This window comes from Phacochoerus africanus, chromosome 11, assembly GCF_016906955.1.
Source record: "Phacochoerus africanus isolate WHEZ1 chromosome 11, ROS_Pafr_v1, whole genome shotgun sequence".
Lineage (NCBI taxonomy): Eukaryota > Metazoa > Chordata > Mammalia > Artiodactyla > Suidae > Phacochoerus > Phacochoerus africanus.
The window spans coordinates 58,822,730-58,836,313 of NC_062554.1; the positions used below are offsets into that span (position 1 = coordinate 58,822,730).

General features: G+C 45.8%; 1 protein-coding gene across 2 annotated transcripts in view; it reads right to left on the bottom strand.

Annotated features, from left to right (window-relative positions):
* OPCML (opioid binding protein/cell adhesion molecule like) overlaps positions 1 to 13,584 on the bottom strand; it is a 508,660-nt gene that overhangs the window by 221,883 nt on the left and 273,193 nt on the right. For both annotated transcript variants that reach the window (XM_047753888.1, XM_047753889.1), the window contains exon 2: positions 8,808 to 9,040. In XM_047753888.1, coding sequence (XP_047609844.1) covers positions 8,808 to 9,040 — 233 coding nt within the window. The remainder of the gene's footprint in view (positions 1 to 8,807; positions 9,041 to 13,584) is intronic.

A 13,584-nucleotide genomic window follows, 5' to 3' on the forward strand; every position in this document is an offset into this window, starting at 1 on the left:
ATCTCCACATCGGCTATGATTTTGAGAACAAACTTCCTGACTATTCTGTCAATTTAGTTCTACCACAAATAAGGCACATGACAGCTCCAGACTCTGCCGCTTCTCTCTCTGGCTACTGTATTGTCCCAAACCAAGCACCAGGACTGGCAGCACCATCTTGGATCATGTCAAAGAGTCGTGTGGCCTTAAAACAAGCTTGCACACTTTGATGGACCCAACCAAAGCCGGGGCTCTCAAATGCAATTGTTGCCCTCTTGGCAGACAAGGTCAAAGCATCTTTGGCCCTGACTATGTGTTTATCCAATGTCATACTTCACTTCGGTCTCATTCAACTGGAAAATTCTAACACTTCCTATTCCTATAACGAGAAGATTATAGGTGTTAAAGGAGGAATTGAGATTATCACCTCCAGCCCCCTACTAGACAGAGGCTGGACCTACGTATTTAATAGAGAGGGGGACTGAATTCCAGGGACCACAAAAGAAATAGTTGTGAAACCTGTGAAAGTGGTGGGGGTGTGTGCATGTACATACATGTGTTGTGCACTATTCGTTTCTTTTCACAATTTTATTTTTTTGTCTTTTTAGGGCCACAACCACGGTATCTGGAGGTTCCCAGGATGGGGGTCGAATCAGTGGTAGCCTCTGACCTATACCACAGCCTCAGCAATGTTAGATCCAAGCCGCATCTGTGACCTACAGCTCACGGCTACGCCGGATCCTTATCGCACTGAGCAAGGCCAGGGATCGAACCTGCATCCTCATGGATGCTAGTCAGATTCGTTTCTGCTGAGCCATGACGGGAACTCCAATCTTCGTTTCTAGGCAGAGCACAACAAAGCCCCACATTTTCCCTCCCCTCACAATGACAGGAGTAGAGACTTGATAAAAGGAGAAATATTCTTTTAGGAAACGTGTTTTGTTCTGTGTTCTTGGCAACTGCACATGATGGGGACTGGGTGCAGACAAACATCCATTCTATTTTGGCTTCGTGGCATCAAATTCAGATGACATCTGAGTGACATGATCTGAAGGAAAGGGTGGGGCTGTTGCACAGAGACTCTGGGTGTGGGCTTATCCTGATCCCAAGGCCAGGCTAGAGGGAGCCTGCGTGGGGACTTGCTTCTTGGGAAGGGCCCCACCGGTGAAGCACCTTCCTCTGCTGGGTGCAGGGCATCCTGGGGGCACTGACTTTATCCCTGATTCCTTCTAAGCTGTATTGCTTTTTTTTTTTTTTTTTTGTCTTTTGTCTTTGTTGTTGTTGTTGTTGTTGCTATTTCTTGGGCCGCTCCCGCGGCATATGGAGGTTCCCAGGCTAGGGGTCGAATCGGAGCTGTAGCCACCGGCCTACGCCAGAGCCACAGCAACGCGGGATCCGAGCCGCGTCTGCAACCTACACCACAGCTCACGGCAACGCTGGATCATTAACCCACTGAGCAAGGGCAGGGACCGAACCCGCAACCTCATGGTTCCTAGTCGGATTCGTTAACCACTGCGCCACGACGGGAACTCCTGTGTTGCTTTTTTAGTTCACCCGACCCTTAAGTTAAGAAGTGTATATACACTGCTTGATGTGGGTCGTGGAGGTTGCACATGTGAGGAGGGAAAGAGAGGAGGTCTTTTATACATACATGAAAATATGTTCGCATGTATACATACATATATACACACACATACAGACAGGATAAAGATTAAGGTGTGCATGTGTGCACCTGCACCTGAAGGAAATCAATTATATTCCACTGCATTCTTTTTTTTTTTTTTTTTGCTTTTTAGGGCTGCCCCTGCAGCATATGAAGGTTCTCAGGCTAGGGTTCGAATCGGAGCTACAGCTGCCAGCCTACACCACAGCCACAGCAACTCACTCAGGATCCAAGCTACGTCTGCGACCTACACCACAGCTCATAGCAACGCCGGATCCTTAACCCACTGAGTGAGGCCAGGGATCGAACCAGCATCCTCATGGATCCGAGTGGGGCTCTTTAACTGCTGAGCCATGACGGGACCTCCCATTGTATTCTTCCTCTCAGGAGAGGAGCCAGGGAGGGGACATCCCAAAACACTGGCTTGGATGTGAGGAGCAGAGCTCAGGCTGGGATGCCCAGTCTTGCTCGTGTCTACTTTCCCACCCTGCCTCTGTGAAGGGCAAACATGATTATAATTTAAAATAGAGGCTGAATAAATTAAATTGATTTCAGGTTGACTGCCCGCCTTTCTTTAGGCCCACAATTATGCATGCTAAGTTAAATGACTGTGTAATATTTGGGAGAAAAAGGGGAAAATAGCAGGAAAAAAAAAAGGTTAGTAACAAAAGAAAGGTTGGAAATAAAAATAGGTAGGTCCTGAGCAGAAGTGTGGCTTGTGGGCAGATGTGCTTCTGTCACCTGCTAGAAACGCTCCACCCAGCATCAAGCCCACACCCACGCCCAATGGTATCCAGGGGACCCACACTTCTCAGCAGCACTTCAGAACTTTTATATCTTTGTCACAAATAATAATGAGTACGTGTCCTTTTAATCATCTGTGAGTTAGCAATCTGGTGTGGGCACATAATACTGGGTCAAGAATTAAAACTCCTGGCGTTAAGGCTTTCCCACTTTCTGGCCTGTGTAACTTGAACAAATCCTTCAACTCTGAATTTCAGGTTCTTTTCTTAGAATGTGGTGACCTTCTGTTCTGTCTCCCGGGGCTTCGGTAAAGAATAACCGAAAGAGATAATGCAGGTAGAGGGCTATAGGCATATTTTGATGGCTTTTTACCTGGAGACAAGCCTAGTGAAGGGAATTTAAAGTATTTACTAGCTCCATCATCTTTGGGCATGTTTTTACTTTCTGATCCTCAGTTTTCTCATTTGTAGGATGAGGCTATGGTGTGACCTTTGCAGGGATGTTGCGAGGACCAGCTGAGAAAAGTTGACACTCAGTGCGCCCAGTGCAGAGGCTGGCTGACACTCAGCAGAGCCAGGACTGGCTGGTGGGAGCATCAGACTCCTCTTCCTGTTGTGCTCACCTTTGGGTACTAAACATCTCACCTGAACTGGCTCTCAAAGCCCCTAAGTCTTTGCAGACACAGAAGTCGCATAGGTTTGCTGTGGCATCTTGGGTGTGTGAGAAATTAATGTAATTCATTGTTTCTAGCCCTTTGCCCCAAACTGGGCTTAGCAAGAGGAGTTTGTTCCATGAAAGGAAGTGTCTGGGAGTGAACAGACTTTGGAATTAGCCAAGAGAGCAGATAGAAAATACCAACATCCAAGGGCAAGGAGCCACCAGATCTTCCTGCCTACCTCTCCCCAACAGTGACAGCTACACACTCCAGAAGGCTGAGGATTCCACACCAGTTAAGAGTGACAATTAGATTCCGGAATCTCAAAGAGGCCAGCATTTTCAGTACTTAATAGGATAAAGAGGTAACATTTAGGATGCATATCCCTGGAGGGTTGAGCCACTGCTAGATTAATTATCTTCTTCCTGGTCTCTCTCTCAGCCTCTGCACACCACCTATTGTGGCTTTGGCACCCCACCCCCGCTCTTTGCTGCTAATTTTCTTTCTTGAGCTTTGTCCTCAATTTCTGCTCTAACAATGCAACATCAGTGGCAGGAAAAAAAGAGGGAACGAGAAAGGATAACTGGAAAATTCCCAGGGATCCAGGGTAGTCACTTTAGGTGTGACTGGCTGTGGAGGTGGTGGAGGATGTTGTAGAGACATTGATCTTGATGCCACGTGGCCCTGGTTCAAGACCCAGCCCTACTATTTACTCCCAGAGGACCCTGGCCAGTCTCTTAACCTCTGTGACTGCTGTTATCTAATTTGCCAAATGGATATACAGTTCCTGCCCTGAAGCCTCCCAGGGCTTGTTGTGGGGGTCACTGAGACAAAGATTATGACCAGTGCTGTAACGTACTAAGGAAATGCCCGAAATTCATGCTGTCCCTGGTAGAACATAGCTCTTGGCTTGTCACATCGAAGACCTCATCTCCCCCAAGGAAAGGGTCCCAATTACTGTCCATTCCAAGGCACCTGGACCATCTGACTCATCCTCGGTCCCAGTCTTCTAGAAGGGACTCTGTAATCACTGCCTTCTTATGCCGTTTCCTTTGCTGTATAGAGCTGTCCTTTGTTCATTTCACAAACATCTGCTGGAGGCCTGGGATGCCTCAGACATGTGGGCTTCCTGCTGTTCTCGAGGAAGAGGTAATCTCACAAAACTTACCGCCTCTCATGCCAGGAAACTCACAATGAATCTCAAACATACCTGTTCTTGTTTTGAGCTACACCTGGTTCTTAGTGCTGTAATGCCTGCCTAATGTCTGTGTTTTCTTTCTTTCTTTCTTTTTTTTTTTTTTGCTTTTTAGGGCCAAACTTGAGGCATATGGAAGTTCCCATGCTAGGGGTCGAATTGGAGCTGTGGCCGCCAGCCTACACCACAGCTCACAGCAACGCCAGATCTTTAACCCACTGAGAGAGACCAGGGATCAAACCTATGTCCTCATGGTTACCAGTCAGGTTCATCTCTGCTGAGCCATGATGGGAACTCCCTCTGTGTTTTCTTCATCCCTAAAGCTCACCTGCTCACTTCCGCTTCCCAGTAGCTCAGGGTCCTACCTCCATAACTACTAGGAGGACATCTGATCTTTCCCCAAACTCAAAAAAAGGGGTGACATACTTACATTTTTCCTCTTTCTTTTTAATTTTTTTAATTCATTTTTTTTTCTTTTTTGGCCATCCCTCGGCATATGGAATTCCCAGGGTAGTTGCGACCTAAGCTGCATCTTCAGCAACTCCAGATCCTTAACCCACTGTGCTGGGCCTGGGATCGAACCTGCGTTCCAGTGCTCCCATGACCCTACCAATCCCATTGTGCCACAGCGGGAACTCCAAATTTTTCCTCTTTCAAGACTTTGGGATGAATCCTCTCAATTTCTCTTGGACGAGACCTCGTGAAGGGACCACCTCCATTCCTCCAGGGAGACCCACCGCCTGGTCACCTTAAACCTGCTGAGTGATTGGCGTGACCTCTCCCCTGGCCTTGGGCCTCCAGCTCCTCTCCCCATTACCCCAGCCCACACAGGGGAGCCCCCTTGGTTTTCATGCCCTGACTAATCTGAGCCCCTTGCTCTGGATTTCCTTCCCACCTCAGCACACCGTGTCAGCCACACTATCACACATCATCAGGCGGCACCTTGAAATGGTCCCCTAAGATACAACTCGGGGATCAGCAATGCTATTGTAACAAATGCAGCCAGTTGCTTCTCTCAAAGAGAAGAACCTGGAAATTCAACCCATCAGATATGTGGAAAGGCCACCTTATAAATCAGGAAAGCACAGGCTTGGAGGTCAGTGACAGCATCTCTCTGTTACTCACATTGCAGAAGGAGGAAGCAACGAAGCCTACAACCGTGGGACCGCCCTTCTGCTAATGGCACTTGCCAGGCAGAGGTGATGAGATTCTAACCTCCCCAAATGGACAGAAGATAAATAAACCCCTTTATATGGTATATATATATAAATATATATGTATGTACACACACACACACACACATGTATAATATAAACAGACAAGTTTGCAGCTCGGAAACTTTTCAGTTTTTCTCATTGCAAAATCAATACCTATCAGCAGTTTGAAATTAAAGGCAAGCTTAGGCCTCAGTTTTATACATGCTTTATTGTATTCCAAAAGCTTTCTACTCGGTCAGATAAATCTTCTTTAAGAGGATTAGGAAACTTTCATTATCTTTATCTAACCTGAACTAACACTAAGTCTGAAAAATTAATCTATAGACTGGACAAAAGCCAAGCGCCGCTGCCAAGGAGGAGACCCTTGGGCTTCTTTCTAATTGAGCCGCAGGGGTCTCTGCTTTCACCCAAAGGAAGAGCAAGCTGGCCACTCTCCTCCAGGATGGAAGGGAATGCAATGCCCTGAGCTCCGGCTTGAACCTCTTGGTAAATGCAAAGCCCAGTCTGCTAAAGTTTCCAAGGGAAGTTTCTCTGCTTCCACCTCCGCCTCCTGATCTCAGCATCACATCTCACACAGGCCACCCCAATAGCTGGAGCTACTGCAGTTGCTGGGCCTGACGTGTGGGGTCTTAGGGAAGTGGCCTCCGGAGTTAAGTCTCCACTGCTCTGTTTCTTCCTACTCCCAGACTCTGACCCAAAGCTAGGAGCCCCTGCAGAGGCATCCATGTCCAGCCCAAGGCACTGCTCCAAGCCCCTCAGGAAGAATAGCATCCCTGAAGCCCTGTGCTGCTGGCCCTTGATGGCCAGCCTCGCCCTTGACAAGCTTGTACCAGTCTATCTTATTTCCTGAAAAGTCTGAGTCTCGTTCAGTGTGAGTCTGTTTCTGTATAGGGCCTGACAGTTCTTTTTCGTTCAGTGCCGAATTTCCTAAATTTGAAGATAACTCTGCTGTCAAGGCCATGGAGGTGCCATGGAGGCACTGCTCTCCATGCTGAGAATCTTAGCTCCCCTGGAGCCAAGCCCAGGTGGCAGGCGGGCCACGAGGCCTCACGCCTCCAGTGTTTTCTGAGCACATCCCCGCTTATCGAGTGCCTCCACCAGCCTCTGAGCAGCACTGACATGACGGTTGTCTTTATCTCCAGATGGCAGGCTGTCCTATAGCCCCAAAGCAATGATTATCACCAAGCCCTCCCCCTGGGTGGGACAGGGACAGAGACTGGAAAAGGCAGAGGACAGGTCCCCTCGTGGGACAGAGGATGTGAGTAGAAGTCTGGAAGCATGTGGGTGAGAGAGGGGCTTGGAGGTTAAACCAAGGCAAAGCTTCATGTATGATGCCAGCACGGGGCCTGCAGGGAGCAGAGGCTGCAGCAGGCAGACCATGGCCCTGCATGTGCCATGGCAGAGGCCTGCAGAATCTGAGCCCCAGGTGCTATGCTAGCAAAGTGCTGATTCAGCCAGAAGAGAAGAAAGGCCACTTTGATTTGCATACATGAAAACTCTAACCCTGGGAGTTCCCATCGTGGCTCAGCAGAAACGAATCTGACTAGTATCCATGTGGATGCAGGTTCGATCCCTGGCCTCGCTTGGTGGGTTAGGGATCTGGCATTGTCATGAGCTGTGGTTCAGATCGCAGACGCATCTCGGATCTAGTGTTGCTGTGGCTGTGATGAAGGGTGGCAGCTGTAGCTATGATTGGACCCCCTAGCCTGGGAACCTCCATATGCCACGGTGCTGCCCTAAACACACACACACACAGACAAAACAAATAACAACTCTAACCATACTCATACCCCCTATGAAAGCACCCAAATGAGCAAAATTGCATTTTTTTTCCCCAGAAAAACATGGATGAGGAAATCATATTAGCTAAGCAAGAATGCCATAACCCTTCACAACCTGAAAAAAATCTGTTGACTCTACTTCAGACAGGATCTGATAAAAGGCAGTTACTGAGGCTAAATCACATAGGGGGACTCTTTCTGAGCTCAGTGCAGGGCCCTGAGACATCAGCATCAGAGATGCTGAGAAAGATCCACCCAAACCGCTCCTTGGGTGGAGGAAGGATATGTTACCAGGGGATGGGAGCTAGTCTGCTTAGAACCTCATTACTACCATGAATCAATATCTGATAGGAACTACTTTACAGAAGATGTGGTATATATACACAATGGAATACTACTCAGCCATAAAAAAGAACAAAACAATGCCATTTGCAGCAGCATGGATGGGAACTAGAAACTCTCATACAAAGTGAAGTGAGTCAGAAAAAGACAAACACCATACAATATTACTTAAATCTGGAATCTAATATATGGCACAAATAAACCCTTCCACACAAAAGAAACTCATGGACTTGGAGAACAGACTTGTGGTTGCCAAGGGGGCAGGAGAAGGAGTGGGATGGACTGGGAGTCTGGGGTGATAGATGCAAACGATTGCCTTTGGAATGGATAAGCAATGAGATCCTGCTGTAAAGCACTGAGGACTATATCTAGTCACTTGCGATGGCGCATGATGGAGAATAATGTAAGAAAAAGAATGTGTGTGTGTGTGTGTGTGTGTGTGTGTGTGTGTGTGTGTGTGTGTGAGATTGGGTCACATTGCTATACAGTAGAAAATTGACAGAACTCTGTATGCCAAATATAATGGAAAAAATAAAAATCAATTAAATTTTTTTTAAAAGAAACTGCTTTACAGAGCAATGGTGTTGGTAGGTGGCAGGTCAGTATATGTTTATCTGTATGGCTTCCTTGTTTTAAGATGGTCCCCCATGTCTCAGGGCTGCTTTCTGCATGAGTTTTTCATTCTTAATATTTAATAGTTGATACTTGAGAGTCCGAGATTCTGACTTTTCTTCAGGGCTGGAAGGGAGTACACAGACACAGCAGCAACACCCAGCTGCACTCAGCATCCCTTCTAGGGCACAACCATCAACTATGCAAAGTCAGTCATAAGTCACATGATTTCACACCAATATTATTCATTTTTCATCATGAAATAAGCCTCTGAAAAATAATTCAAAGGCCCAGAGAGTAGTACCATCAGTATCTATTTCCTAATATATCATGTCCCAACTCCAGAGTCCTAATTAATGAATATATAACATAGCCTAATACATATTTCTCATAATATGTATATCTTGCCCCAGTATATCTTCTAGAGGGTACAACATGCCAAACAACCTACTAATGAGAGCAGAAGGCCCAGAGGTAAAATTGAGAACCTCTGGAAAGATAATCAATCAAGATGCTGCAGGTGGAAAGAATCCAACACATACACTCAAGCTCTGGTCATGGCTTTGGGATCTTCCTCCAGGTTGAGGAAGGCTTCCCTGCAATCATCCAGCTGACTCACCTTGCACGATGAGGTGGACCCGGGAGGTCTTGGGGTGGTTATCCGTCTGCACGGAGCAGGTGTACGGGCCCTCGTCGTACACGTCCACATTCTGGATCATGATGCTGTACTGGGTCGGCGTGTTCACGAGGATGATCACTCGAGGGTCTATGGACCACTTGTCATTCCCGGCATAGAGGATGGTGCTGCGGTTCAGCCAGGCCACCCGGGTGACCCGGTCATCTATGGTACACCTGTGAGTGAGGGTGGGTGAGGGGAGGGGTTGGGGAGAGGGAGGAAGAGAGTGTTGAGAGACTGTATTATAAATGAGGCCACTGGAGTGTGAGGAGTAAATGACAAAACATAACCCAGTGCTAAAATGAAACAATCAATTATTGATAAAACTTCCTAAACATAGGGAAACCGTGGCCTGAATCATCCCGAAAGAAGCAAAGCTACGGCATCATTTCTATTTGATTTAGGAGCATATTATGTGAATATCGTTGCTGTATATTTACTTTCCATCTTATTTTTCCCCTTAGGCTTATATGAAAATGAGTTTATATTACTTGAGCACATTTACCACCTTGTGGGAGAAGTGGCCCAGGGGCAGAGGGGAGAGAAAGTGGATCAGTATTTCAAATAGGTCACAGATAATCCACAAAGCAAATACTTGACTTGTGGTTAAGTCAAAAATGGGACATAGTTATCGCCAGACCTCCCTCATGTTGATAATCTGCTGTACCCCCAAGCTGCCCACAGCCCTCAAACTGTGATTTATAACATGGAGTGTTGAAATTCTCCGGTAGAAAGCCAACCATTTCTCTCATGGCTGCCCCTTAAGAGTTCAGCAGGAGGAAGAAGATTTTAAAATGGCCAGGCAAAATTTCTCCTCCTGCTTACACTCCCCTCCCCCCCCTGGAGAACAGTGTAATTGATGTCACCTGGTTGTCACCCATATAAGGAGCCAATCTCTACCCCACCTACCCTCGCCTATGCTTTGTAACAGGTGGAAACCCTAAATGGAAGCTATGAGCAAATGGAATTTGCTTTTTGGTGTGTCTGACCTGCAGGCTATCAGGTTCAATGAAGAAATAAATGTGCCTGCTGGTCAGGAAGAAAATCTGCATATGTGTTCCAGAAACTTAGAATGTGTGAATGGAATACTGAAAAAGGAAGTCCTTTAGGAAAAGGGTATTTTTCCCAATGAAGAGCATGGTTACAGGGCCCCGGTGTGTCCACCCACTACTCAATGCTCTTGTCAGAACATGAGATTTGGTATCTCAGCAAATGAGAAGGCAAAAGTCATAACTACTTCCCCCAGACATCCAGGGAGGATGTGAGCAGTGCCTCTTGGGGACCAGGAGCGTGAACCCACACCTCCTGGTGAGAAGTCAGGGAGAGAGAACCCAGCCATACTGCACCAGACCTGATTCCATCCTCGACCAGTGGCAGAGAGCCCCAGACAGGGCTCAGGAGGTGGACACACCAAGGACAGTAGCCTTGGGGGAGGCAGTGAGCATATTTGGGGCACGTGTTGCTCTTGGCAAAGTGACCAGCCTGACACAGCCTGAGTGGTCCAGGGAAGAGAAAAGTGTAGTGGAATTCAAATGACAGCTTTCACTGAGAGGGTGAGTGCCCAGCCTGGCGAGGCACCCTCCTGATGGGTAGGAGGGATGGAAATAAACCAGCTTCCAGTCACAGGATCTGCCTGGCCCGGGCCCACTGTCACTTAGTAGGTGGGAGCAGCCGTGGGCAAGGTTGGGCCCATCGTTTGGTGCTTTCAAAGTAGGGCAGGAGGAGATTTTTCTCTCCGAAATGTGCTTCTTTTGCTGTTCTTCAACCACAAAAGTAAAATAAACATGTTCAAACATAACCAGGAACACAATACAAAGTTGCCTGAAGGCCAAGATAATGGCTCCTTCTGCACCCAACTCCCTGCCCAGCTACTGTCATTTCAATAACAGCCGGTTGCTTCTCCCTCATCTTACTCCTTACAGATGTGTGTTCACATTAGGAAGGCTTGTGTGGATTTGTTTTTCCTAAAATGGAATCATACTCTAATAGTCTTATGAAGCTTTTATTTTAACTTGGCCACAGGCATCCCTACATACCTATAGTTATAAATCTAATTCTGTGATTACTTCTCAGTAAGTCTGAGATCACTGAGATGAGCTTTGGGGGTCCAGCCTCATCTCCCTAAGGCTCCTGGTAATTCACGTATCAGGCAGTGAACCCTTCCCACCTTCATGGATGTGTCACTGGCATGAAGAAAACTGAAAGCATGTTGTTTTGTCCACATCCTTAGGACCCTAGCTTCATTTTCCTTGCATTTTTTTTTTCCCTTCTGCAGCCACTGCCCTTTTCCCTTATGCAGACTGAAGTTCTCCCATTTCCTCCCTGCTCTTCACTTGTAAAAGCAGGTCTTAGGAAAAAATATGATAAACTTCTTCATTTACTCTCAGTTGCAAATCATCGATAAGAATTAAAGTGCAAACTTTCTTAAGAACAGCTATATTTTCATAAAGGCCAAATCCCTGCTTGAATGACTCTGAAAGGTTAAACTCTGTACAAATTCCAGCAATCAGCACGCCAGGAAGGGGATGGTAAATCCTGGCTGAGTGAGGTGTGTCATCTCCCTGGAACCACACACATCCAGGTGATGGTACAGACAAATATGCTTGCTTTTATTTTGGTCAATTATGTAACACTTTGGACATTCTTTAGTGGACGTTTTTTTTTAAAAGCAATAGTTGCAAAGGAGGCATTTTTGATCTGTGGAGGATATTCACATTTTAAAATCAAAATGTCATAATGTTCTTTTATATATATGTCTCTATGAAGTTAAATATCATGATTTTATTATGATTGTCTACTTTCAAAATTCATGAATAAGCTCTTTTGTAAGTCATAAAATATGCATTGCTCCTTTTTTAAACTTGAACTTATGTATCTATTATATATCTTCTGCAGTGTTTTATCTGTAGGATTTGATCCTGATATAATAATTTATGCCTGAAAATCTCTTATTGATCAGCTATCCTATTTATTTGTAACAATACATAAAATTTAGAGACTGAAATCTAAATTTCTTCCATGTTCTCTAGCCATAATGCTCTTAAAAATAATATTTTCTTTTAAAATAAGTTATCATTACAAGGATAATATTGATAAAATGACATAAATAGAGTGTACATCTTGTTAAGTAATAATTAAACATAAAAAGTAAATTTTACTGGAAATATAGCTTTTAATGGAATAGATGAGGCTTTTTTGTTTATTAGACCATTGATTGATATCATTCATCATACTAGAATGAGAGCTCAGGATCAATTCTATTCCTATTTTTGGTTTGAAAGAAACCAAGTTCACATAAGCAAGGAGATGGAAATGAAAACCTTGTATAATAATGTCACTCAATTCCTTGAACCCCTTCCGAGATATATGCCAAAAACCACAAAGTAATCTAGCTTCAAAAATTATTTTAAGATCTCACAGCTGACAATTCAATTAATTCCTCCTTCAATTTCATTTAAAGCAATGAATTGGAAAATACCTGATTTGCAAAGGGCTTTGTAGCCCAGTATTAAATTCATTCAATTTCTCAATATCTGGATAGTATATTGCTAACGTTTTACTAGGTCTTATCAAATGACTATTAAAGAGGTCTTAGTCTGTCACTTAGAAGCACTTTGTTTAACCCAATACACTGAGAAAGAAATTGCAACACTGTTTATTTTCATCTGCCAAATCACACTGCCCTCTGTCAGAAAACATCTCTCGATCTCCCCGGGTTCTACTTCCAAGACAGAGAAGGAACTAGCTTTGCCGAGAAGTCATTACTGATGAAAAACGACCATTTCCTTCCATAATTCTCTGCTTTACTTTAGCGACTCTCTTTCAAGACGGATCCTCTGTGCGATGATGATTTGATAAGAGTGGTGGAAGGAACAATGAAAGTAAAGGAACATCCTCTCCTGGATAATTAGTAAAGTGGGTGCAGTCAGGAGAACGGGCCCTACAACTCAAACACAGGCGGTTTCTTGGCAGATCCATTTCAGGACATTTAGAACTTGAAAATGTACTTCCTCTGACCTCTTTCCTTGTCTAAGACCCTCGACGGAGGGGTGGAGGTAAACGGACCCAGTTCAGATCACTGCAGGGTCTAGCTGGGGCTGACTTTGAAACAAGGCTGTCCAGTGCCCTGCCCCATAGTCCCTGGGAAGCCTCATGGACCCCTCGAGTTGAGGTGCTCCAGATGGGTGACTAAGGCTTGATGCACTGGCTCTCAAGCCTGGGCCTCATTAGTGGGCGTGAAGGGACGTCAGTCCATCTGTCTCAATGGGCAGAGCTGCATTGCTGAGTCTAGAAGCCGTAGAACCCAAGGAATGACACAGAAACTTGGTGGCAGGATGATGCTGCTGATGACAGTTATCTGCCTCATAAGTTTCTGTCCCTCAGGAGAAAGCACGGTCTCAGTGCCTCTCACTTTGTTCCATCACAATAGGGGCTTTTCGTTCTGAAGGGCAGGAAGCAGAGCCTGGGTAATGACTTAAAATTTTGCTTGAGGAGTTTCCACTGTGGCTCAGCAGGTTAAGAACTTGACGTAGTCTCCGTGAGGCTGTGGGTTCGATCTCTGGCCTCACTCAATGGGTTAAGCACCCGGAGTTGCTGCAAGCTGCACATCAGGTGGAAGATGAGGCTTGGACCTGACATTACTGTGGCTGTAGTGTGGGGCAGTGGCTGCAGCTCCAATTTGACTCTGAACCTGGGAGCTTCCATAGGCCCCAGATGTGGC